Consider the following 25,539-nt stretch of genomic DNA (forward strand, 5'->3'; position numbering starts at 1 on the left):
AGTAAATTTTTACCAAAAAAAATTCCAAGACCAGTTAGAATCATGTTACAATACTAGTATAATGTCAATCAATTCAAATAAGAAGAGTATCTCCATCATTGACTGTACCATCATCGACTATTCCTTGATATATTTATAACAATTCAGGCCTAAATTGCTGGATATTGTCATTATGCAAGCATTGGATTAATTTAATTTTTCAAGTATCCTTATGCCCCCCCATGCAGAGCCCCCTTAAAGCGGTATCACTTTTGACAATGCATGGTTTGTACTATGCATGGTTTTCCTCCAACTACACAAAAACGTCCATATATTGCCATTTACTGCGATATTTTATCTGATCGATTTGTATTATCTAATAGCCCCATGGCCCATTTATGTGTTATGTGTGGTCCAGTAATTAGACAAGACTTGTTTCTGAATGAAACGAAACATCCTCTATCCTGCAAGTATGGTGTTTTTGAGGAACTAAAATTAAGAGAGATGAAAAGTCTCCTTTCATGATCTAATGTGCTAAAGCAAAAAGCTTGGGAACATCGAAGACGATAGAACAATTTAAAAGCACATAGCAAAACACTTTCATTTACTTATAGCAGGTCCTATTTTGAACATAGACCATTTTCTCTACAGACCATTGTGCGCACATTAACAAAATTTAGTTTTCGACATGTGTACGTTTGAGACTTTGGCAAGTGAGAAAGAAAAAAAAACAATTCTGCATTTGTACTAATATCTAGGACAGGTTTTAGCAGGTGTATGAGTGTCGTTGTTAGTATTGATATGTTACATCTAAGTAAATTATTATCAACTCGAGAACTAACTTATCATAGATCACAGACGTATAATAATTATGATATGTTTTAAAATGTAAGAATTAAGTATGAAATGAATATGATTGACTTATTGACTTAGATGATTAGCAATTAGAATATTTAAATCAAGGTAATGGTCAATGACGTTTATAATAAATATGCACAGCTCTCCTGATACATTCAAATTTCATGCCCCCGCACCCCGGACAAGACAGTACAAACCAGCCCCGGAAGACTTTTTGCATATTTATGTTTTATTTTTGCAAAGATAAGTTTTGAAAAAATAGATGCCAGAGGCGGGCAATTGCGAAGCTCGCAGGAGCGTCTCCAAAAATGCACTGTTGGAACGCCGGGCAAACTTTTAAATTCTCAATTATAATATATATGATTAAAACCAACTTCCAGACTATATCGAATGTATGCTTTCGATAGCTGTGTTATTTTACAGTCTTTTGTAATCACCTTTGTGCCACATGGTCTTAAAGGTCATTTACGATCTGCTCATTCTAAATAGAAAATGCTAAACTGTTAACTGTTCAGAAAGCCAATGGTAGTGGGAAAAAGCCCCTCTTGAGTATGAGTGGATTTCAAAGACCTTCCCATCTTCCGACCTGACTTATACAGCGATCCTAGATGGTCTGGGTGATTTTTGCAGTGGCCTTCAGTTGAATTGGCCTGTTTTTACGGTTGTGTTTAGCTTAAAAGTCTCATATTCTTAGTTCTATAGCTAGATTGTCCATTTGGAGTACTTGTATCTACGAGTATGCACCATGTGGCTTGTGTATATGGTAGCTATTTTCACACACGGTGTTCTGATAACCCCCATACATAGCCTTTATACTATTTAGCACAAATTGAATGCACAAAATTGATTTTGAAAGGTACTTACTCATGGACATTTGAAATAAAATGTGATAAAATTGTGTAAAATCAGTTTAATTTGCTTTTTAAGTATCCTTATATCCCCCATGTAGAGCCTCAATGAATATTTTTAATTATTTTCATCATTTTTTAACATTTGTCCATTGATACCATGCAGCTGTACAAAAAGTGTCCATGATTTACCCCGTAAAGAGACGTTGTTACCTAATTTATTATGGTCCAAAACCCGAAAAAAAACCATAAAGACCCTTCGTTCACGGCCCGCGGTATATGTGGCCCAATTAAACGACACTTGTTTTTGAATTAGCAGATGTTCCTCTCTCCAGCAACGGTAAAACCGTTTATCAAAATTGCCGCGTCACGGAGAAAAGGGTACTTAAAAATGACTAAAATTTAGAAAGATGAAAATTCTGATTTCATTGGTTCTGGTAACCCCCTGGTATACCCTTTTAATTTCAATGTTGCATCTTCAATTTTTGTTTTGTGAAAGTAGAAGACCCATGCTATGTGACAAAAGAAACCCCATGTTCATATCATTATCAGAATTACCATGGTATCCATTGTAATTTCAGTAATTTTCAGCCATAAATTGTTAGATTTTTGAGGGTCTCAGAGGGGGGTCCCAGAACTCCATAACGAAAAATAGCTGGAGGGTTTTAACTATATGGCTGTTAATAGTTCATCATACCTATCTCACATACAAAGTATGAGCCGATTTGGCCGACCCCCATCTTCCGGCCTCTGCCTGGTTCTGCCTGGTTTTCTGGTGCAATGACTCTTAACATAAAACATTATGTTGTTAATGGACAGGTTATCCTTCTGGAGGAAGGATGGGGCGAGTTATTCCTCCTGTGCGCCATCCAGTGGTCCATGCCCTTTGACACCTCTCCGCTCGTCTCACCAACCGAGCATGCCCAGAGCGGCGGCTCGGGCGCCACCTTGCAGGACCTGCGTGCCCTGCAGGAGATGGTGGACAGATTCAAGGCCCTGGAAGTGGACCCTTCCGAGTTCGCCTGTTTGAAGGCTGTCGCGCTCTTTAAACCAGGTACAGCCACCATTTAAACTTTGGGTTTTATAAAAGCGATGTCGAATAAAAGAAATGAACAAATATGGTATGAAAACGAGAACAAACAAAAGGGACAACAATTCCACTTCAGTTGGTTATGAATGAAATACATTGATAAATTGATTTATAGACAATAAATGACTTGATATTGTTCTGATCAGCTGATTGACTGACTAGAATGATTCTTTATTCTAGACAAAGAATCAAAATAGAAACACACCATCGAAAAGGTCACACCCGACACTCCGTATCTTTTTTACTCTCCTCGATCTACAAACCGTATCGCGGCAGTCCTTTAAGTCGCACAAAATCGATGTCAGTACCTGCTGGCTTGATTGCATGACCTTTGAAAGCAGGATTAGACAGACGAGCTGAAGATTCGGCCTTGTCTGCTGTCCAATATGTTCCCCTGGTTCAGGTTCAATTACTTGAGACATCCTTAGCTTTGCCAATGTATCAAGGCACTGATATCAAGACAAAGTACAGAAGACGTTTTCATTACCTGGACAGTATTGGGAAGAACTTAAGACGAGATGACGTCTAAGTATCAGGCCTGGTCTAGACAGAAACGGTTGACAAGTTGTTGGCGTTCACGTCGCGTGCGCAGTTCAACCCATGAACTGGCTTATATTTGATAGCCACATACCTGAATGTAGTGTTGAAGATGACTTTGCCGTGTGTTTGTCTGTAGACACCCGCGGGCTGAAGGACCCTCTGCAGGTGGAGAAGCTGCAGGACCAGGCACAGCTGATGTTAGCCGAGCACACCCGCAGTCAGAACCGGAACCACCCCATCAGGTCAGTCAATAGTGATTGGGCAATAGAACCTGAGATGAAGCCCCACAAAGGTGCCTGCAGATTGAGCTAAAGAAGACTGGATTTTATTGGCAAACACAAAACATTCATCAGGAAAGAGTTGAACAATTTTCCCACACAACGTTAACAAGATCAAGTTCTCAACCAGACCTCTGGTCTTCTTCAGGGATCAGATTACACAACACACGTGACCTTCTGAAAGTGTGATTTGAGCAACGGGTCAAAGGTGGTTGGAAGTCGGTACCGGCCCCCTACCCCCGGCATTTTGTCATGATTAACCTTCATTGAACCGGGACCAGGGCCGATACCGGTTTGCAACCACTCTTAACCCTTGGTTAACGGTACGTTACGTCATTCCATACATGACGACGTGTGACGTGAGGGTAAGTTCCCCATATTTGTTTCCGCAGATTCGGCAGGTTGCTTCTGACGCTGCCCTGCCTCCGCCATGTTGGACCGGATCGTATCGAAACGATTTTCTTCCAGCGGACCATCGGCAACACACCAATGGAACGTCTTCTCAGCGACATGTTCAAAAACTAATGAAATTCAAAATTGATGGCGTATTAACATTTGTAGGCCCACATCTCGCTCTTTCGACTGGGTTCTGCTCCACGTTCTAGGAAATAATAGTAGATTACTGAAAAAAACTTCAAACTGTACTTAAAATGTTACTTAAAGTAATAGAAATCAATTCCGGGCGAGTGTGGTGCACCGTGGTAATGATAGCAATTTTTCTTCAGTCATTTTCTGGTAATGTGGAAAGTAGAAATGCCACACAAAAACACAGATCCACAATGAAGTACTAGTACTATAAACCTGTAGTCATTGTAGTCATTTACATATGCATGTCCAACAGACTACAATTCATTAGATGCACTGTATTCTGTTAGGAACCGTTTTGCCTTCATAAAATGTAATGTTATACAGGGAAGGTGACAAGTTGAATGTAACATTGCTGTAGCGATATACTGATGGTCGACCAGGTAGTTACCATCAATAAGGATAATATGATTATATGGTATATCCATTCCAGTGGGCCATACATTGTGTCTAGATGTTGAAAACCACCGCGTATGGTGGAGTCTTGTATGCTTAACCTGGATAAGTCACTGATCAACTGTGATGAATGTTATATAAGTGTTGACGATTAACAGATAAAGTATTATATTTATAGCAGCGCTCATCTTTGATAACAAAGTGAAGGAAGAAGTAAGAGAGATTGACTGGGTAGGGTAAACCAGGCGCTTGCTACATTCGGCGCAGGTCGTGGTAAGATTTTGATGTCGTAGAATTTCCACGCAGGCTGTGACAGGTCCAACTACCGACAAGGGCCCAAGATAGCCTTTTCTGTAATGAGATAACTGGATTTTGTAAGACATACGCAGGATTATCCCAAGAATATAATCGTATGACGATCGTACCAGGTCATTGATAAGTGAGTAGTAGTGCAGTCTTTCCTAATACAGACGGAGCAGGTTGATCCACGTGGTAAGCTCTATATTATCAATACTGCATGTATGTTATCTTCTATATTCAAAACGTTCATTTCAGATTGTTTATCACATTTTTTCCGTCACAGTTCAAGTACACTGTAAATGTCTGCAACATGTATATTTTGCTGGGATATAAAAATACAGATTACTACAAGTACAAAGCTGCATCATGATATCAGTATACTTTCTGGCTCTACAGTGATATGATACAGGTAGTTCTTTGGAATAGTCCAGTGTATGGGGGAGCTCTAGGCACCTTAATAAAGAACCCAACACACTCTTTCGAGAAGAGTGACCCGGATGAACTTAAGAACATTACAACTTCATACCTTCTCTCCTGTCACTTGATAACCAATGGCTAATCATTTTCACATTTTCGTTCAGTTAGCTCTAGCACAAATGACACTGCACAGCTTACGTTACATGGACCTGTAATATCATGCGCTGGGAATGAAAGATGCGACCATCATTCCATAGTAGCTGGGATGGTGGTTCACCAGTAGGGTTGGCCGCCATGTTGATGACGTCGACAAGATGGCGTGCAGCATGACCAGACCGGTGTAACCACAGGACAGTGCTTCGTCCACCAGAGATGTAGCATTGACCAATAAAGGAGTAGCGTCAAGTGTGGACGCCCACTCTCCACATGCCTGTGGTCCAAGAAATATTTGAAAGATATATTCTTGGTACGAAGAATTTGTCTATGGACTGTCTTGGGCGTTACTGCTAAAAGTGTTAGTATAGTATATAGTAATATATAAAGGCAAACCATTAAAGGCGTTGAAAACGAAATATTGCACAGGAACGAGCAAATGTTATTACATTTCACATTTAAAAACGTTGACACAAACAAAGGATTGAATGCTTTAGACTTATTATGAATGTTGTAAATGATGGAACTACAGTGTAATGCGGCACCTGATCAAACGGCTGTGCGGCGGGAGAGAAGCCGTACGGCCCGTCTGCGGAGTGCGTGTGAGCCAGGTCCGCGCTCACTACCACCACCACGCGCTGCCGGGACGCCTCCAGAGACTTGTATAAAGACTTCCCTATAAGAATGAATTGATGAATGAATACCTCCTCTGATATCATCGCAAGCACGCCTTCACATCTTCTAACAACGGATAATTACAACAGTTCATGAGATGATGATAAGTATTTATGAACACTTGAAAGTAGAAGCCTCCAGGCTGCCTTTGCAAGCATATATCGCCACATGTGGTCCACCTGTGACAACCCTATAAACCCACCAACATAAAACGCTAATACAGTATAAGAAAAGTTTCTGACCTAATCTGAGAAGTTCCGGTACCATGGCGACACTGTGGTTGTACCTGCGGCTGGGGTGAGACAACACCGCCACGGAGGTTGTGTTCAGGCTGGAGATGAAGTGAAGGGGAATCACCTCAGCCCATCTACACATAACACACAAATTAAACATCAAACGAGGATTAAGTATCCAAATTTATTGTCTAATGACTAGCAGAGGATATGCAGACTTCCGAAAATCTGAATGATAAAGTGGAAGCGATGATCACAACAAGTCATTATGTAAATAGCTACAACAAATTCATGTTACTGACATCTGTCAAACATTTCAAACTGTGGAGCACCTAATAAGCTGCATGCAACAGAATGCGACAGCACAAATCACGTGAAAATGCGTCACCTCAGTGGAAACGGGTCATCAGCGCCTCCTGGCGGACCAAAGGCAGACAGCCCCGATATCTTTAAGTCCTCTCTCTGGAGTGTTTCGACCAACGTCTCTGACATTGCTGAATCAATGTCTACAGAGTAAAAGGTAGATTTCTTTGAAATCATCTTCTGTTAATTGATTCCCGATCTGTGAGTTAAAGGTTATGTACTCAATACTACTGCTGATTACTTATTACCATTCCATCTACTCACATTTCACGTCTATCTATCAGCAATGAAATCTAAATCCAACGATACATTTTCCAAGAAAAGAGAAATCACCAAGAGACGCACCCACGGACACATTATAGCAACACGGTGGGCAAGCGCAGTTGTCTGTGTCTGCCGAGCCATATCCTTTAGGGTTCAGGTAGAACAAGAAGTTGGTAAGATCAGCGACCCCATGCGGGGTGCTCAGAAACAACAGATCCGGTCTGAGGCTGTTGATCTGGCGACCAACCTGCGAACAATGAAGGGAAGAAAGCAGAGAAATAATGTGAAACCTAGATTTTATTCCAATTCTTCATTGCCATAGTAATGGCAAAGTAGTTAGGCAAAAGATGGAAACTTAAAGTAGTCGCAAAGCCAACGATGCCCAACATCGTTACACAGGATAGTCATCTGCGAGTTGTGCATCACCCTCTGCCATAACTTGCTAGCACAAATACTAGTACCATTGAGCTACTCTCTTATGAACACGAGCGATCGCCATGGCGTCACGGCCAGCGAGTTGTGGGAAAATAGGCGGTGACGGTTGGCTGATTTGGCTAACAATAATTTGCATGCCATGTCTTCAAAAAATTGCCAGTATATAATGTAAACAAAAACAGAGATCACTCTTGTACTGTGGATAAAGTACATAAAGTACGTTCAGACCCCTAGCGACGAATTTGTTCATTACCTTCTGAGCTGCGTTGTGGATCTGCCATGCCTGCTGCAGTGCCGTCTGGTTTGTTGTGTTGAAGTGTGAGGGATCAAGTGCTATCCCACCATGGGGAAGCACAAACGCCCCAACAACCTTACCTTCCACAACAGTAGTCACCAAACAAGACAAAACGCCGACCAAAGCTACGGCTGACCGGAGGTGTGCAGCACGGATATGCCCTTCCATGTCTCTAAGATGCCAAAGTTCAAAAGTTGAACATAAAAGGTCACGGAGTGGAAGAAACAATGCTCGTGAATAGCGAATAGCTTCCAATTTTTGTAATAAAATCATATCGCTGTTTAGTCATGTCCCGATGACACCATCAACAACATTTCTGGGTCACTATACAGGTCAGTAGAATCTTGTGCTCATTTGTTTGTTTGTTTGTTTCTGTTACTAGCAGCCAGCCTTGTCTACTACATTCCATGCTGGTAATCCTTCTCTTTATAACATTATTGCTCTATTTGATGCTTGATGTAGAAGTTTGCATGCCGATATCTCACAAGCCTTATGTGTGGCACACAGATGTCAATAGGACCTTTTCTCGTTGCATCTGCAACATATTACGATAGTAAGAAATCAAATATATATCATGAATGATAATATAAAAATATACATAACTAAATGTATATGTATGTTGACTTTTTCATGGGTTTATGGGTTTGTGGGCACCATAGGAAGTCATGTGTGAATCTTTATAATATTTTGGTGTGCATGTAGGTGTTGGCAATACAAATTTAAAGGACAACAAGTCGGGATCCAATTTTGGCACAGTATAGTGATCTTTGTTGGTAAATAAGTAGCTATGTTAAAACTAAACTGTTCCTTGGCTGGAAAATGCACTACTTGGAAGCAACAAAAGAAGACACAAAGCGCGAATCATATCAAAACTTTAATTTCCACTGTAATTTCTTGAAAACATGAATTGTCATATGAAAGCCCCAATAGTACTTACATATAATACATATTTTACAGCGCATATCAAACTCCTGTTCTCTCTCTTATGTACATTGCACCGTGGTCTTCGAAGAAGTAAAAGAGAATGACTCATATATCTTATATCACTTACCACAGATCGAAGGACACCAGTCCACCATGTGGCGTGTACTAACCCAACGTGCACGTTTCATGTAAAACAGACCACTCCAGAGTTGATCGTCTCTACCCCAGCAAACAGAAATCAACGGTTCTTTTTATTCTTGTCGTGTATCAAAGAGCATCACGTCTCCAATCTAAAATAGAGATCTGAGAGACGATTTTGCATAACAGTTGTGGTCTACTGACAGCTGACCTTTTTGGGGGCCAAATATAGTTTCTACTCTGAACTTAATCATCACATCCTTGAACGGCGAGTCTAGAACTGTACTTACTGTATGCGGTTGTGTTTGCAAGTTTTCCTAGGCAAAACTACTTTTCCATCGATATAAATCACGCTGCCTAAGTCATCTAACAGAAAGTTACTGTACCTATGCCGATGGCGACCAGAAAAGCGTGTTGTTGTGTCACAAAACCTGTTCCAACACAGAACCCGTTGTGGTAGCTTCTATTGTGTCAATGACCAAGACCGTGAAATCAAAAAGATAAGCGCACATGCGCATACGCACACACACAACTTTCAAACAAACACACGCATACACACACAAACGCAAACAAAAACACTCGCGTGCGGACACACACACACACACACACACACAGGCACATACAAACACACACACACACACACACACGCGCGCACACATATACACATACGCACGAAAGGTAACTTCAAGTTGACCATCGCGTGTTAATGGAATAGCGATGTTACCAAATAATGAATTGAGAATGTGTGATTTACAACTTCAATGAAAGACTTTGACCATAATCTCCGGATCTTGAGTACTGTAAAATAAGATTCACAATTCGCAATCGTATCTCTTACTCATTCAGCTATACACGAATTCTTCGCACCTGTAAGATGAAAACCATGGATCAATTCTGGATATGTCGGTAATGTTGCACGACTGGAGTAGCCGAAGCTGTCAGGCTTTGTCCCACTGCTAGTCAATGTCACGTATCGATAGTGCACGTTTGATCACTGATCACAATGCAAATATGCCCCGATCTAAAAATATTCTTCACTTTAATTGTACCTTACTCTTATCGTCTTGACACAATATTTACTAAGAATTTTTGTCACGATGAATATATGTATAACGTATAACTTTCTCTAATACGTCTTTACGTTTGGTATATGTGCATATTGCCTTCCAAGTCGATTTGATTGGCGATATTATACACAGAATTTTCCTTCCAACAAAACCTGACCGAAAAAAAATCTATATGTTCATTGCTCCACAAGGATGTGTTGGACAAGTTTGGTGACACAACAGCTACCGTCCCTATGATTGTCTGAATTCTCGCGACAATGTGTCTCGTTTTCGCTAGAGGTCGCCTATAACTGCCCAACCGCAGGTCTGCTTGCACTACATTACATGGCAAATAATCATCATTTCGCTACGTTCTACGACAGAAAAAGAAACATTACGCCAATACATTAGTCCATGTCAGTCCTATACCGACAACTACAAAACAACAGAAGCCATGTGTTATAGTACATTGAACAGTGTCGCCAGCAGAAACAACTAAAGCATATAGAAACCTCTAGTAAAATTCCGCATCTCATCACCATACTGGATCATTTGCATAGTAAACGCGTTTCCTTCATATCAGTACGTGAAGGCTATCGTATTTCTAGTATAATTCTACGGTATAATATAGGAAGCAACAATCCTTTAAACTGTTAATCGTTAGAGGACATCCTCCGACATGCCTGTCCGATCAGTCGGGTTTAGGTTCCACGGATCACTTCATCATCATCTGATCCGATAGTGTTTTTCAGTGGATCGTTTAGCGTTTTCCAGCAGCATAGTCTAACAAAAATATCACTTTCTTCATTCGTGTGAAAGAGCGATTGTACATGTTGGCATAGTATGTAAATGGTTATATTCTCTGTGTATAGTTCCTCAAGTTGGATAAATGCTCGATGATAATGTCGACATGACCACTTTTTTTCTCGGCGACGAGCCCCCGTTGACCTGTATATTCCTGGCCAATGTTCTTTATTGCACGCCGATGACATGATGGGTGCCTGATAGTCTCTCGCCCTTTGATGTTTTCATCTCGTCGGTTGGTCTACAGAAATCGATGGCTCATTTGCAAGAACTGACTTTCCTTGCCTCTCGCTGGACATCCTGCTCTTGGCATGCATGTTCCTCCGTGCGTCTGCCCGCCGCGATGTTCACACACTCTCCTCAGAGTCGGCCCGGTGATGCCGAGAAGAAGATGATGCAGATGGCGGAACAGATGAATGACTGCGTGTCCCTTGGAGCGGTTGAAATGCAAGTGCGTTGACAGCCATGATAGACAGGAGGCACGTGTTCTGAAAAGTCATCAGAATCATTTTTTCATCAGGAGTTTTAGCCTAAACACCTTGCTCGTTTCGCTTCGACGCGAAGCACCTTCTTCCTCTCTGCTTGTCGTGTTTCCTTTCCGCTCGGAGTCGTGACGCAGCTGGCACTATTGTGCGACATCATACACCCGAACTGATGACGTCGTCATTGTGAGCTTGCTTTGATATGTTGTGCACGTCGCATCATGTGACTATGACTCGGTCACCTCCTGAGGTTAGAAACGTGTTAATGAAACGATCGATGTTTGACTAGAACGGTGGAGAGGACTCGGGGGACGAGGAAACTCGCCTTCTGACGGGCGAAGACTGTCTTTCATCGGCACGCTGTCCGATATGTTCGTCTATCGGTGGTTCTGAGGTTGCGCCGAGGGGTGAGCGGAGGTGAGGGGAGTGCGCCTGTGTGGCTGCGATCATGCGGGCTAACTGGTCAGGCAACTGCATCATGACAGCTTGGAGATCATCCAGTCTTTTCTCGATCCTTTCCACGCGCTCTTCCACGCTCTGGTTGTTGGAGTGCAGCTCTGTTACCAAGTCATACATTGTCGACTGCGTCTGGAACAGAGAATGTGATACGGGACGATTAGACATCATGAAACGCTTGGCGCAACCATAAAACAGGTCCGACGAAAACAACTATGTTCATACCTTTAACATTATATATAAACAGTCAAACCTCCAGGTAATACATTTCTAAATAACAATTTGGCTCTATGTACTTGTTTGGTTTTATCTTCTTTCCGAACTTTTTTTAATGATCCTTTGTTTTACGGATAATTTTTGAACTACGGTACGATGTCAGTGTTGGAAGACAGACCTTGATAAGAGACACACAATTGCCTTTGTTAAAACAGTCACGTCACATTTCGTCACATGCGTAAAGCGCAACAACACAAGCTGTGCCGGAAAAGTGCAGGCATTGCCACAAGTAGACGTACAACCTGTAGGCAAGATAAACCTGCTGAGTTTTACCCTTGCAGCCTGTAAAGCGCAAGTTTTATGCCTGGAATCGATAGTGGAAATGTGGAATAGAAGAATGGATAGACGTGAGTCTCCATGTAAAGCAAAGTAGAAATTGTGAGCACAAAAATTATGCGATTTCATTGTTTATTTCTCTTGCTGAGTTGAGCTACTTTGAAACCATAATTTTCCTAGTACTCCAAGCCGAGAGCCAACCCTTGATGTTAAACCTTTTTAGAGACCCTGTTCCTGTGTAGAGTACTGTGAGTACTGAGTAGTACAACAAGATATCCAGCGAAAGCAAAGCTCGATGAATAAAGCTGAAACAGAAAGCAAGCAGATCATCGACGTATGTGAGTGTTCTTGAGTGCCTGGTAGACGCAACTCCGAGGTCATGTGTACGCTTCTCATATGACAGACTAAGCCTATCGAGAAATGGTCGAACTATTGCCTTCAATCAAATTACGAGAACAACATTTTCGACATATGCATTATGATATCATTTGTTCCCAGATGGCAAATTGTAGAGGTGTGAAATTGACAGATTTCCATTGTAACGGTTAGAGATTTTAAACTTTGTAACTGGAAACTGTGTTCCCAGTGGACTCCATAGCAGATATCTTGCCCCAGCGTGACGAAACACCCTGGCAATCAGACGAGAAGCAACAGTAGGAGCATCAACGCGCAGAAGCAGCAGCAACGGAAGCAGGACGGTGTACGAGTGAGACGCACAGAGAATATCGAAGAGCCCATTATGCATTTGTTCCATTCAAAGAATCTACTTTGGAAATGCTGAGTTGTCCATTTCCATGACAAAATATTCGCGAAGCTTGCGTGAGAATTGTGAATTAGATCAAGTTTTCACATTGTTTTGTGTTGTGTTGTATGTATCCAAAACATAATAAATGCCTTAATTTCAGATAATGTTTATTTTTCCATTTACTTAACCCATTTATCACAGTCATTGTGGTTCTGTTTAGGTACATTTGCATTTGTAAGAGTATGAACGGCGAAAATGTACGTCCTTACATGAGAACTATATCCGTGTGCTACAAAATGAACCATGGCGTGACCATGGTAAGGAATTCAGTTTCTCGTGAATGCTCGTGCGAGCTTAGATTCTGCGTGTTTTTGAATAGCTACCGCCGTCATTTTGATTAACGTACGGTTTGAGATGGAGGGACAAAAGTACGGGGCTATTCGATATCTCACAGGAAAAGAAACAATTATAGAAACAAAAAACAACACAAGAAGCGTTTCCCACTCCACACCCATGCAAGCACACCTGAAAGAACTCTATATGAGGCACGGAAATGAAGGCCGTCATTTGATTTTCATCAGAGTCGAACGGGTTCTGCAAACAACCGAGAAGATAAGAGAAAAACAAAATAAGGGGAAAAATTTGTCAGAGGCGTGAAAGTGGTTAGGCTCAACAAAGTTTGATACGTGCATCTAATGCCACATTTCCACCAGACTTGCAAAGACGTTTATAATATTTAGAAACGTTATCTGAATAAATTATTTTCGATAAAAAATGCCCTTTTTTCTCTGGGCTTTTATTGTAGTCACAATATTTGTGTTAGCTTTCGTTTTGTACTGATACTTGGGGATGGAGAGACTAAGATGGACGATTGCATGTCTGTTGAAAACACAACGACATAATTTATTGCGAAAAAAAGCCGACGACTGTGCGTTGAAAAAGATCAAATGACGCCTCTAGTTTATTGCACTACTGTGCAAAACGTAATATAATGTATAAATCAGGGCGTGGTGCATTGAAGGTTGCTATAAACTAGCAAATAGGGCAATAACTGAATGTCTGATGCATAATGGTACATGCAATATTTCTATAATGGATCCCATTGATAATGAATACTACGTAATCACGCTAGTTAAATAACACGGCATATCCTTGTCCATTCGAAATATTATTAAAATAGTAACCTCCAACTAAGGAAGCGAGTGTTTGTAGTTCTCAATTGACTGAAGTGTGTCTTACCTTTGCAAGATCCACGAGCGTGTTAGCTTGGTCCGACAATTTCCTTTTCTCCATTTTTACTCTTCGGAGCCTGCAACAGGGAAAGAGACCATTGTCGACAAAATGCACATATTGGAACAGTTGTCATCACCAGTGTGATGATTGTGTGGATTACAAGGTCATTGCTTCACTTGCCAACGTCAGTAGGGGTGGATTGCAGTAGGCTGGAATGGAAGGATGTTGGGAGAAAATAGTGGATGATGTTGGGGTAGTTAGTACAATCTGCCTGCGCTACTGTATGCAGGAAATACTGCATAACTTCCGTCGAATGGCATGCATGAGAGAATATGTGCGGAAAGCATGCAGAAATAAGACCTTACCGGATCTGCAAACATAACATTTCCGTAACACATCTGTGATTCCCAAAGGTTTGACCCAAACTGGCAGGTGTTAGTGGTAATGGTGCTAGGGACTTAGTTGTAGCGAGGTATGGATGTATCCCTGTATTCCCTTTTCATCCTCCCTCCCGCCGTCCCTCCATTCCCCCCGGCTAGCTAGATTTAATTTTCCGTCCGGCAAATATTATGTCGTAAACATTACAGTGATGCAAAGGCAGCGAAAAACGTCGAAGAATAAGCGCCGGGTCCACTTCCTACCGTTGCAACCTTTCGTGGTCAGCATTCAAAACAGAAGTAAAGATTAGTGTTGATGGAATGGCATGGAGATGACAGAATTGAGGACAGGAAAGAGAACAGTGCAAGACAGAAAGATGCTTCTATTGTTATATTGTATAATGTTTTGCTCCAATGTCTATCGCCGTGATGATTGCAGAGAACCATCTGAAGCACCACCTGAATAACAACTTCTGCTCACAAAAGGCCATTTGACCATACGTTATTAACATATACATATAGACATACACCAAACGCAAAGAAAACAATGTTGTGATGCATTCTGCATATCTACCTGTTTATCATTTGCCTGCTATTATTGCTGGAGAAACTACAATATGATGGTAGCGTCTCATTAGTTGGATTACGCGTACGGCAAAAATGTTTTTACATTTGTCATGTTCATTTGTTTGTCCTAACTGTTTTGTCTACTGGAAAATATTATTAGCTATGTAACTGCTTTGTAACAAGCAACAAAATGCAACCAACACGTTTATCTGGGTAACCTTCCGTGAAGTGGTACACCTTAGGCCTCAACGGTTCACATAAACGCCAATATTGCAATTCCAAACTGTCTCTTCCTTTACAAGCCATTAGAAGCAATTTACTGCGAACCAGCAGGAGATAACCACGTCTTAAGTTACGATGAGATACAGCGACGCCCATATTTCTTGCGTGGGTGGACCCGCTCTCCTCAAAATGCCCTTAACACCGCGAAAAGTTTTATTACAGACGTTGATCTATTTTTTCTGTTCTAATTGCGGATGCACGATTGCTGCAATGGGAAATCAGATGGTTCTTCGGCATTTGTGCTCTTTTGACACACGAGACAATTTTGGCTCTCCGCGGGGTGTTTGTTGTGATGCTGAATTGAAAGAAAGAATTATATGATAACGGTGCTAAATCAACATGATCACAGCATGCAACCAAATATTGCCTGTTCTTAATCTTGTAGCTTTGGGACACGATCATACATATTTGGAAGTTGATTGTATCACATATTAGTTATTGAGAATGTCTGAAGCTGGATGATTAAAAACATGAAGATGGTGGTAACGATCGATATGTAAAACCAAGCTTCAGACGAAGCACATTAGAACCTGAGCGTATGAGGTTACGTTCGCTCGTGCGCATAATAAAAGCCCACTAACTAGACCAGCAGTTTGATGAGTTTCATGAGATGTAAAGGTATTTCTGTACGGTTGAACGGTACATTAGAGTAACGTACCTAGCTATGAGATAATGTCAATTATTAGGGCTCTACATTTATTTCATATTCGTACGCATATATAGTGAAACATATCACTAATATCCACATTAAGGGTAACCTGCTCTTGAGGAGTATTCCTGCAGCTCGTCATTCGGTACCTCTGAGATATGACTACGATGAGGAGAATCTACCCGTCCATATCTTCCACATGGCATTACAAAATGCAATGGCATCTGCTGGTTATAACCTTAACAATGGCTTGCATCCCTTTACAAGGAGAACGTGTGCCTGTCAACTCTTGTGAAAAATAAGCCATAATGATATCAATCTTGATGGGTTGCCAAATGCAAAACGAAGTGTAGTGGATGATTGGTATATGCAGGATGGTAACGCTGTCCAGTTAAGCCAGCAAAATGTGTTTACAATATGCAGGGTAGTCTTTAAAGTAGATTTCTTGGTAGTTTTAGTGCCTTTAACTTTAAACTCATCAATAGATATCTTGACACATTGAACGTAGGATTACAAAGCATTATCTATTATAAAAGTGACAATGGAAATAAGTATATAAAGCGAAATTACTCATGGAACAGCAAAGCCAGTCATAAACAGTGATGAAAACAACATACTAGCTCACTTCAAATGATGGTATAATATCACTCAAAGGTAGAATCAAAAGTGGGCTACTCACTGGTGGATGGCTTGAAGGAACTTTCTTTGATGTGTTCTTATTTTGGCATGATTTCTATCCAGTTTTCTGTACTTGTAAATAAGCCACGTTTCTCGAAGCACGTTCGCTGCCGCGTTTTTTATCTGCAAGAGATCAGAAGAATAAGTGATGACAGAAATAGCACAAGTTTAGCTGCTGGAAAAAATCTTGTAGCAAAGTAGTTGACACGCCAAGCCAAGCTAAAGAGACAATATTAGGCCTGATAAAGAGTCAGTTAACGATTGGGCGTGAGGCAGGAAATTGTTTGCTTTTGATTGAAGCACAGCCAACAAGGTTGATCTTATCTATTCACAGTTCAGATTTCTGTCTGCCCTTTCCCGAAAGAAATTAAGCTTTTGAACGTTTTAATGTTAATATACACTGTACGTCTAATTAAATCATCAATACATGTGTAGACACACAACTACATGAATTGAAATAGAATAAAATATTTAAAAAAATAAGTAGTTATAATCAGTCCTACAAACTCAACACAAGCGTGATAGTCTACGCAAAGTTTTTCCAGCTCTTCAATGACATATTGCTCCCCTGTAGAACAACCATGTTCATAGTGATGGCTTCCGGAATAGAAGACGGTTGATAGGTTTTCCAGGTATTTTTTTTTCAATACAGGGCTGCCATAATCAATAGTATTTTCGTTAGCATGTATAAAATCAAAGATATCGATTAAAGTACGTCCCTTTTCCTTAAAAAAACATATCGACAAATGTTCATTGGGACGGTCTTGGAATGTTGTCCTCTGGGTTTAGAATGGGCTGGTGGGAATCTTTACATTTCGCACCGCCGTACATGTATGAGTAGGATATGACCTTAATAATGTCAATGAATAAAACATGGGTTTCAATAAACCTTGTAGCAGTTCTTAAAACTATTTTCATCGCTTGGGTCCTGGTATACGGCATTACAAGTGGAATGCTTGACATTTGTAGAACAAAATACTAGTACCCCTGGATTGTAGCTATTTCAAGAAGAATATTTATTTAGGGGCACGATGAACCTTATTTTTAGTAAATGCTATAATAAGAGGGGGAATCGTGATTAAACTTAGGGTCATCGAAAGTCATAGATGGCAGTGGGTGGCTTGCCTTAATTACTATACATCATGATGATGAGATATTAAGAATGCGTCAGCTATTCGTATAATCCGTTCTTTTCTATATATCATGTAAGAATAGAATTTCATTATAATATCACCGATTTTCTAGACTATGCTAATTTATGCTCATGATCTGTGATGTTAGCTGCTTTACTGACATGTTTTAAGCCTTTATCATTTGACAACCAAATTTTGTCAAAATGTTTTAGCTCCGCTGGCCGTGCCTTGGCCTGGTTAATGAACACAGACCATCTGTGATAACATCATTCGCTAACGACATCGATCTTTTAATAGTTACTGTAGTAGAGTTCGCCCAGTGTGTATTCAGTTGGACATTTTTGTATGCCAAGCACGTTTTTGAGATTTGTTATACCAACTGTACATACAATGTAGACTCGGCACTGCGGAAACAACTAGCTTTATGCTTGTTACCCGAATATTTGGCAGCTATGCCATCGACAAGATATGAATACCGAAAAAGGCTGACTGTTGTAACGCACCCCTCCTAAACCACATCGGATAGACAGCTGTAAGAACAAACGTCACATGTGGCAAGACCATAATGTAACGGAAATAACACCAATATAAACCGCACTTACCCTTTTTGTTAGCTGTGTGTCCATCATGAAATTGTGGACGTGTTTTTCGGCGCGGGTGAGCTCCAGTTTCCGCGCTATGACAGCTACCACTAAAGCTGTACAACCGGCTCCCTGTGAAGTTGTAGGGAACACAGCAACAGACGAATACATCAGACTAAGGACGTGGGAAGACCATGGTTTGGGGAGGGGGCGTGCATGGTTTGAATGAAGGAAAGTGGGCGCTAGGAGTTGAACATATGAGTTTTGTTTATAGATAAACCAGGTAAATATGTCTAACGTTCGGTAGTCAATGCAAAGGTTTAGCAGGGCAGCAGTAGAGTGATTCGGTTGCATAGATGATGAACCCTTGGTAATGGGAAGGGGGCAATGAAGATTGGTCATTGCGACAGCAAACATTCGGTGATGGGATTAGCAATGATCTATACACAGTACATGCATGCTATTCATGATACTGCAACGTATGATGAAGAAGTGTGGTTGGGACGCGGACCTTTCTTGTGGACGCGGGGCGGCGCGAGAGATTGTGGCTTTTGCATCTCGTTTTCTGTTTTTCTGATTGACAGTAAATTTTGCTTTTCGAGTATGACAGAAAAAAATAAAATTATATCTTTCAGACACGAATTTTGAGTTAGATAGCAGTTACAGTGAGAACGCTAAGGGAGCATGCAGATGATTTTGAATGCTGGTGAACGTGAATTAGTTGTGACTATTGCCTCTAATGAGTCTCTATCCAAAATTGTCCAAAATGAAAGTGATGTTCGTGATATTGTTAGATCAATGCGTATGTTTGATGAGAGTTAGAAGAAGGCATGTAGAATTAACAAAAACGAGATTCGTTGTCCTTATTACTTACATTTTTCATGCATAATGATGATTGTTGTTTGAATTTCTCAGAGGTCGATCCAGTATCTTATATGAGCTGCGTGAGCTCTTACAGTGGTGATGTATATTGAAGCTGTATTAGTATCGGAGGGACATGTAGAGAAAAGAATGGATCACCTTTTGTTCCGTGAATGCTGAAGCTTTCTGCTTTTTGTAGATGCAAAGCATACATTTGAGTCTGTGGCATGCCAGCCTTGAGTAATGAATAAGCAGTCTTAACTTCTGTCATGCATGGACAATTTCTCTTGATGATGTCATGCCCATACTACCAAGCTGAAACATGGGGCACCAACAGGGTTTTTGGAGATCCAGTCTCTCTAGCTTATATAAAGCTTTCACTTAATCCACCAGCAGGCGTTCAGACTTGGCAGAGGTGACGTAAGAGGGTATCCATTTGCCAAATGACGTAAAATTTTCCATTTGTGACTTCAGAGAGTAGGGAACGAACGTTCTGTGCAGACAGAGGTGCTGGGTAATATAGACGCTTGGGTCCTAATGCATCGAACCAATTTACTGTGGGTGCATTAGTGTCGGCTCTGCGGGGTGATGTACTTGTGTTCTCACGCGGTGTGGGTCAGCCGCCGCGCCGGGCACGTACACCGGCCGACCCCGGTGACCACGCACGCCATACGTGAGACGCCAGCGTCTATTTTCATTTGCATCTTTGCTAACTTGGTGGTTTGAGGAGATCGGGCTAGGCTATCTCATGATCACTCCACGATATCGCTCCAATCATATATAGATATGAACTTTGACACATCTTCTTTTTTAATATCCAATGATTAATCTGTCAAGATGCTGAACTTAATAGTTACTAGACGCTACATGCTATATTAGAAATGACTAGCCAAGAAATGTTTTAAATGTACTGGCTGATTTGGCTGTCATCGTGCAAAATATGTTACTTACTGGACACAATCAATTTTTAGAAAAGAATATTCATAAGGATTCGACATATGTATCTCTAACCAAACAGAATAATCTTCCTAGATCCTCTTTACAAGCTTGTATTGAATGAAATATCTGGCTTTTAACATGAACAAAGGAGTCTGAATGGCGCCTTACTGCATCCTCTGCCAAGCCGAACGTCTGCCGGCGAACTGCGGGAGCTTACGTGTACTTAATAGACACGTGTCCAAAAGGCTTTTATCGGGAGTTTTTTCAGTGTAAAATTACTTGAAACCCTGGACGGGAGAGCTGGGCTGACTTTTGGCCATTATGGTCACCAATCTGAATCCGACTTCTCATTTATTTTCCAGAGTGCACTGAAGTGCAACACGAATTGATCGAGAGTCGTCCTGCCGTGTCGACCTCTGATTAAAGCGGCGAATGAAGTAGATGTTTCTTTATTACGGACTGTAGCAGTGTCCATAGGGAAGTTGGTTTGTTGGGCGGGGTCAGTCGTCCCCTGTCGGTGCAATACATAAATGAGAAGCGTGCGGCCATGATGATGATGAAAGTGTGCCGGCTTCAGAACCAGTGCAAGCTGGGGTAGTGAAAGAAGGACAGACATCGGGAAACATCACATCGTTCTTTTTGAAAAAATCTTCTTAAAAGAAGTAAATAAAAAACAAAACAACTTTTTCATAATATTTATTGCAGTCTTTTACAAATAAATGAAAGAAAATTTTTCATGAATTTCCCGACGTCGGGCCACGCGAGCAGGTGCAGCGTAGAAAAATTAAGGTCATTGATTATTGGTGACTTACAAGACATGTGTCAACAGAAACATCTTAGGTGCGATTATTTCCACACTTTTGTTACTGGTGATTGTTAATGCACAAGATCAACCATGTACATATACATGTACATACAGTGTGACGTTTTGTGATACAATAAATTCACCACGGATACAAATTGCACGGCATGAAACAAACACATTACGACAATTAGTGTTCTTATACGAATGGCGGAAAGTAATATATTCTCTGAAGACGTAATCAATTTAGTCAAACGCATGTGCAGTTTGGGCCGAAACAGTGCTCATCCATCTATAACCAACGATGGAACTCTAGTCACGTGTATGAAGTGACAAGTAAAACAAGTAAATATACCGTGTCTAGAGACCAAGCATAAATATATATTTAATACATATATATATAAACATTTATATATGTATACAGAGATGTCGAACAAAACACGATACTTTGCCAAACGAGAACCACATGCACAGACGCATCAAAACGCAATTTTACGTCGAAACAACAATTTGTTCATCACACAATATGCACCGTTTATAATATAAAACGTAATGAAATACCATAATCCCTGCTATTAGAGCGATGCCACGCCCACAGTAGGTGTTGGGTACCATGTCCCCGTACCCCACGGCCAGAAAGGTAATCGCTACCCACCACATGGAGTTTAAGAAGTTATAGATACCACCGTTGTCATGATACCTGTATGCATACATTGCATAGCATAAGTGTGAGAAAATAGAACGGAATAAAATACCATAATGCCTGTAATAAGAGCGATGCCACGCCCACAGTAGGTGTTGGGTACCATGTCCCCGTACCCCACGGTTAGGAAGGTAATCGCTACCAGCCACATGGCGTTCAAGAAGTTACTATTCATATCACTCTGATCATGATACCTGGAAAACAAATTTCTGTTAGTCGATTGGCTCCGATGTTGCCGAAAACAACCAAAGTTGTTGGGGCCATCTCGTGGCCACTGCATCGGTGCATGTGTGCTTGTATGTACAGGAGTTTTGTGAATGCTTCTTGCAGAAGCAGGATGGCTAATGGTGATGTTTCATCCTTTCCGTCATTGGATCTACCATACACCCAGATTTTCAATAGAAAGTGCTTGACCAAAGAAGCTTGTTCTTGATTTATAATCAGTAACGTAGTGTGTCTTCTACAGTGTTTCAGATCCGGCGATACAGCAATGCATAGCCAGATCCATGAGCCTAACCCACCAGTCTATTAAATCAATTGATTTATCGACAAATCTTTCATCCACAGATGATTCCATTAGAATTCAGCCAAGACCTTCAGTATTGATGGTTTCCTGCATGATGCCTTAAAACGTTTGAAGAAGTAATTGTCGGGTTCTTTATCTCACGGCATCTAACTAATGCAGCATGTGCGAGAGTGGAGTTCCGTACATTTCCATCTGCACCAACCAGATTGCTTTCAAGATTATGGAGGTTCTGGGAAGTGCAGACGTTGTGTCTTCAGTCAAGGGGAATAATATTACACAGCTTTGAACATCAGCCTTTGTAGAATACTTGCTACCGTGGAATGTTATCACAAATTGAATTGGTTGCTTTAGAACATCATAACTCAACCATATGTTGACTGGAACTGTTTTCTATTTGGCAAGAAAATTACCTTGCATATATATGTTTCGGTGTTGAAGTTCCTCGTAATCACTGATTATACAACGGCAACCCTGCTGTTAGACTTTTATGAAGTGCTGGTGAGAGAGAGGCGTCCAGATCTTGGCACAACTTCAAGATATCTTTGAATACTCCAAGATCCATAGATTGTAAGACATTTTCAATGCTTTTGGCCATATTTATTTGCAGTTTCTGAACATAGTAAAATCCAAGACCATTAAGTACATTCTGGAAGATTCCAATGATCTCTATACTCTCTATACAGTTCCCAATCTGTTCCTACAGGTACATGTGTATATTATTGAATTAAGTTCAAAATGCCATTGATTGTCATCTTTGCGACTTTTCGACAGAATTCTAAAGAATATTCAAAACGTTTAGGATAACAAATTTGCTGTAATGCTTAATCCGAAAAGAGATCTAATAGAACATTGGTAATGGCGGTCATATAGCTGCTTAGCAAGACGCCATATGAGGTACGTGCACGTGATCAGGATGCAAAGTGCCGCCAAACAGAACCAGGTATTTCATAATGAGAGGGACCCTGGCTACAACAAACTTACGGAGTTATGAGATTATTTGGTGTGAGTACGATATGTCTGACCAGTCCTGTGTTGCTGTAAACGGAAGCCATCTCTCCCATTCCAACGAAAGCTAATGATAGACACTCTCAGTTCTGACCAGACAGAACACATTTCATTACCAAACATCTTATATTCTCCACGTGTTCCCATTCAACATAGGTTCATGCATTTAAAGGCAAATGGAGCAGCTCATAGAATATGTACGTTCGTCCTTACAAATCGATTGGAAGCCATTAGCACAACTTGGATGCAGTGGATATTGGAAAAATGGGGTCAATGGAATTAAGATAGCTGAGACAAATGGTACTGGTCACACCGATGTATGGGGTCCATTTTACTCCCTGGTCTACAATGGTGGTCGGAAGAGCCGTTTCCAAAAAGCTAATGCTCATTTTATGTAGGTAACAAATTTTACATGCAAGTCGGATTGAGCCGGATGGTTCATAGTACTGACAAATGAATTTTGTAGAATGAATGAGGTCCATGTTTGTCATTATACCGCTTAATAGCTGCGAACTAGGCTAATTTACCTTTTTAGGTCTTCATAAACTATGTTGACAGCGTATCAATCAAATCATGTCATCTCGGCCGTGTTTGCAAGAAGAAACGGTTGGAGAAAGGTTTAGCATATTGTTTACACCAACTATCGGTGTCGCTATGTTTGGACCTTATACATTCAAACGTGTATTTCGTCCTAGACGCCTTGTATTTGCTACAAAGACTGAATGGATAATTACATATGTATTACAATGCGGATACTGGATAGTACTAGTTTGCGGAGTATATGACCACAATTTGTTTCCTCGCCCCGAACCAGCAGGTAAAAAATTTGCCTGAAATATTTTTTCGATTATTCAATAGACAAACAGAAGACAAATGAGTTACTGTTTAGAAATAGTGTGAAAGACCTTAAAGCCTCCAAGCGTATTGCGGGAGGTGATAAATATGATGCAAGTTTGCGGCAAATGAAAACAATTTGTTTCCTTCATGTCCTCCCAAACCAGTAGGTGGGCACAAATTTGCCTGAAATCCCTTTTTTCGATTATTCGATAAACAAACAGAAGATAAATGCTTTGCAATTTAGAAACGGAGTGAGAAGCTGTAAGGCGTCAAAGCGTATTAACAATGATGATGAATATGATGTTACAGCTAGCGTCAAAAAAATTCATCTATTTTCAAAATACATTAAAATTGCTCGTAGTCGCGCACTAGTAAATTTGTCTTCACCACAGTGATCACCCATTTTGCTGGCGTTTTAGTGATTCTTTCCTGGCAAGGAACGTGCACAGACGCAGCGATGAGCATTGTACAGTCACAGTGTGGTTATGCATTAGTTAAGCGGATACATACACTCTTCTAGTCTTCGAACCATGTATTCTTACAGGTTGAGTTCCACAACTATAGATTCCCAAAAGTCATGAACAATTCCAATCCATTGATTCGAAACGCTTTTCTGTGAGGACTGCTTCGGTAAGCTAAGCTATATTGTCCGTTGGGAAGCTTCTATCCCTTACTTCAAGCAATTATTAGATAACTCTCACTACTTTCAGAGTGCTATGCAATTATTTTTACGTTTATATAATAGATACGATTGATAGATGCTGCTTCTATATCCATGTCAATTTCATGGTCTGCCAGGCAGGACGTGCATCGGGGATCCCGCACTGAAATTGCCGCACATTTCATCATTTACGTTTATGAGGAAGCCTTGTAGCACTAAATCAATGCGGGCATGTACTTTAATTAGAAATATTATTTTCCGCTCAAAGTTATAACGATAATCGTACAGTAAATTTAATTCTGTAAATTTTCTGCTCATTGGCTCCTGTAACTTCAGATATCTACATCATGTCAGAATTGTTTGCGCTGTTTGCAATTAGAAAAATTGTTGCAATTGACTTTCCTTGCGTTTTGAAGCATACCAAACAATACAGAAAATACTGCTCTGGTACATCTATTTGCCCCCTACATATATTTCATTTACATCGCATCAAAACCTTGGGCAAAACAAAGTTTCATATCGAACTCCAAATGAGCGGTAATAATTATACCTGTGCACTTACGGCTGACTCGATGCTGATGAACTTCCCGTATAACTTAAAACGTGTAGCCTTTTGAATGTGGTGACGTTGAATAAAAACAATATTATTGACACTGTTTGTAGCATACTTTTACATAGATCCACATATTCCATAAAATATGCACGGCATGCCATAAAATATGCACGGCATGGCTGTGTATTATAACACATGGGTAATGGGATATGCAACTGGTGCTTGGAAAATTTAAAGGCAAACTAGATAACGTTTATGAAGGCTTGTTTGCATCAAATTACTACAGCTGGAATTAA

At 40.7% G+C, this 25,539-nt stretch overlaps 3 protein-coding genes across 6 annotated transcripts in view; 1 reads left to right on the top strand and 2 right to left on the bottom strand.

Moving 5' to 3' along the window:
- The window catches only part of LOC109471883 (photoreceptor-specific nuclear receptor-like), an 18,023-nt gene extending 13,882 nt beyond the window's left edge, over nucleotides 1–4,141 (top strand). For both annotated transcript variants that reach the window (XM_019771313.1, XM_019771312.1), the window contains 2 exons: nucleotides 3,452–3,557; nucleotides 3,986–4,141. In XM_019771313.1, coding sequence (XP_019626872.1) covers nucleotides 3,452–3,557; nucleotides 3,986–4,118 — 239 coding nt within the window. In that variant the 3' untranslated portion in view covers nucleotides 4,119–4,141. The remainder of the gene's footprint in view (nucleotides 1–3,451; nucleotides 3,558–3,985) is intronic.
- On the bottom strand, nucleotides 4,137–7,884 carry LOC109471884 (protein TTE1956-like). The gene is made up of 6 exons (XM_019771314.1): nucleotides 7,668–7,884; nucleotides 7,061–7,226; nucleotides 6,741–6,858; nucleotides 6,362–6,486; nucleotides 5,990–6,120; nucleotides 4,137–5,721 (listed from the first exon to the last, which is right to left on the bottom strand). Exons 1-6 carry the CDS (start codon nucleotides 7,875–7,877, stop codon nucleotides 5,509–5,511), a joined length of 963 nt encoding a protein of 320 aa, XP_019626873.1. The 5' UTR covers nucleotides 7,878–7,884; the 3' UTR covers nucleotides 4,137–5,508.
- Nucleotides 7,885–9,383: 1,499 nt separating this feature from the next.
- LOC109471882 (small conductance calcium-activated potassium channel protein 2-like) overlaps nucleotides 9,384–25,539 on the bottom strand; it is a 65,323-nt gene continuing 49,167 nt past the window's right edge. The window contains exons 5-10 of one of the 3 annotated variants that reach the window (XM_019771310.1): nucleotides 21,520–21,658; nucleotides 18,378–18,488; nucleotides 16,644–16,765; nucleotides 14,096–14,165; nucleotides 13,382–13,450; nucleotides 9,384–11,691 (exon numbers count right to left, since the gene is read on the bottom strand). In XM_019771310.1, coding sequence (XP_019626869.1) covers nucleotides 11,389–11,691; nucleotides 13,382–13,450; nucleotides 14,096–14,165; nucleotides 16,644–16,765; nucleotides 18,378–18,488; nucleotides 21,520–21,658 — 814 coding nt within the window. In that variant the 3' untranslated portion in view covers nucleotides 9,384–11,388. Of the gene's footprint in view, nucleotides 11,692–13,381; nucleotides 13,451–14,095; nucleotides 14,166–16,643; nucleotides 16,766–18,377; nucleotides 18,489–21,519; nucleotides 21,659–21,713; nucleotides 21,856–25,539 lie in introns of all 3 variants that reach the window. The other 2 variants (XM_019771309.1, XM_019771311.1) reach the window with 2 other exon arrangements.

The sequence above is a fragment of the Branchiostoma belcheri genome, unplaced genomic scaffold (assembly GCF_001625305.1).
Source record: "Branchiostoma belcheri isolate BF01 breed outbred unplaced genomic scaffold, Haploidv18h27 scaffold26, whole genome shotgun sequence".
Classification (NCBI taxonomy): domain Eukaryota; kingdom Metazoa; phylum Chordata; class Leptocardii; order Amphioxiformes; family Branchiostomatidae; genus Branchiostoma; species Branchiostoma belcheri.

What these genes read in the sequence shown, in the direction of transcription:
- LOC109471884 (XM_019771314.1), bottom strand. Translation starts at nt 7,877, where the DNA reads ATGGAAGGGCATATCCGTGCTGCACACCTCCGGTCAGCCGTAGCTTTG. An exon ending in GATGACCCGTTTCCACTGAG is followed by an intron (nt 6,487 to 6,740) that starts GTGACGCATTTT and finishes TGTTATGTGTAG; the next exon opens with ATGGGCTGAGGTGATTCCCC. An exon ending in ACCGGAACTTCTCAGATTAG is followed by an intron (nt 6,121 to 6,361) that starts GTCAGAAACTTT and finishes TCATTCTTATAG; the next exon opens with GGAAGTCTTTATACAAGTCT.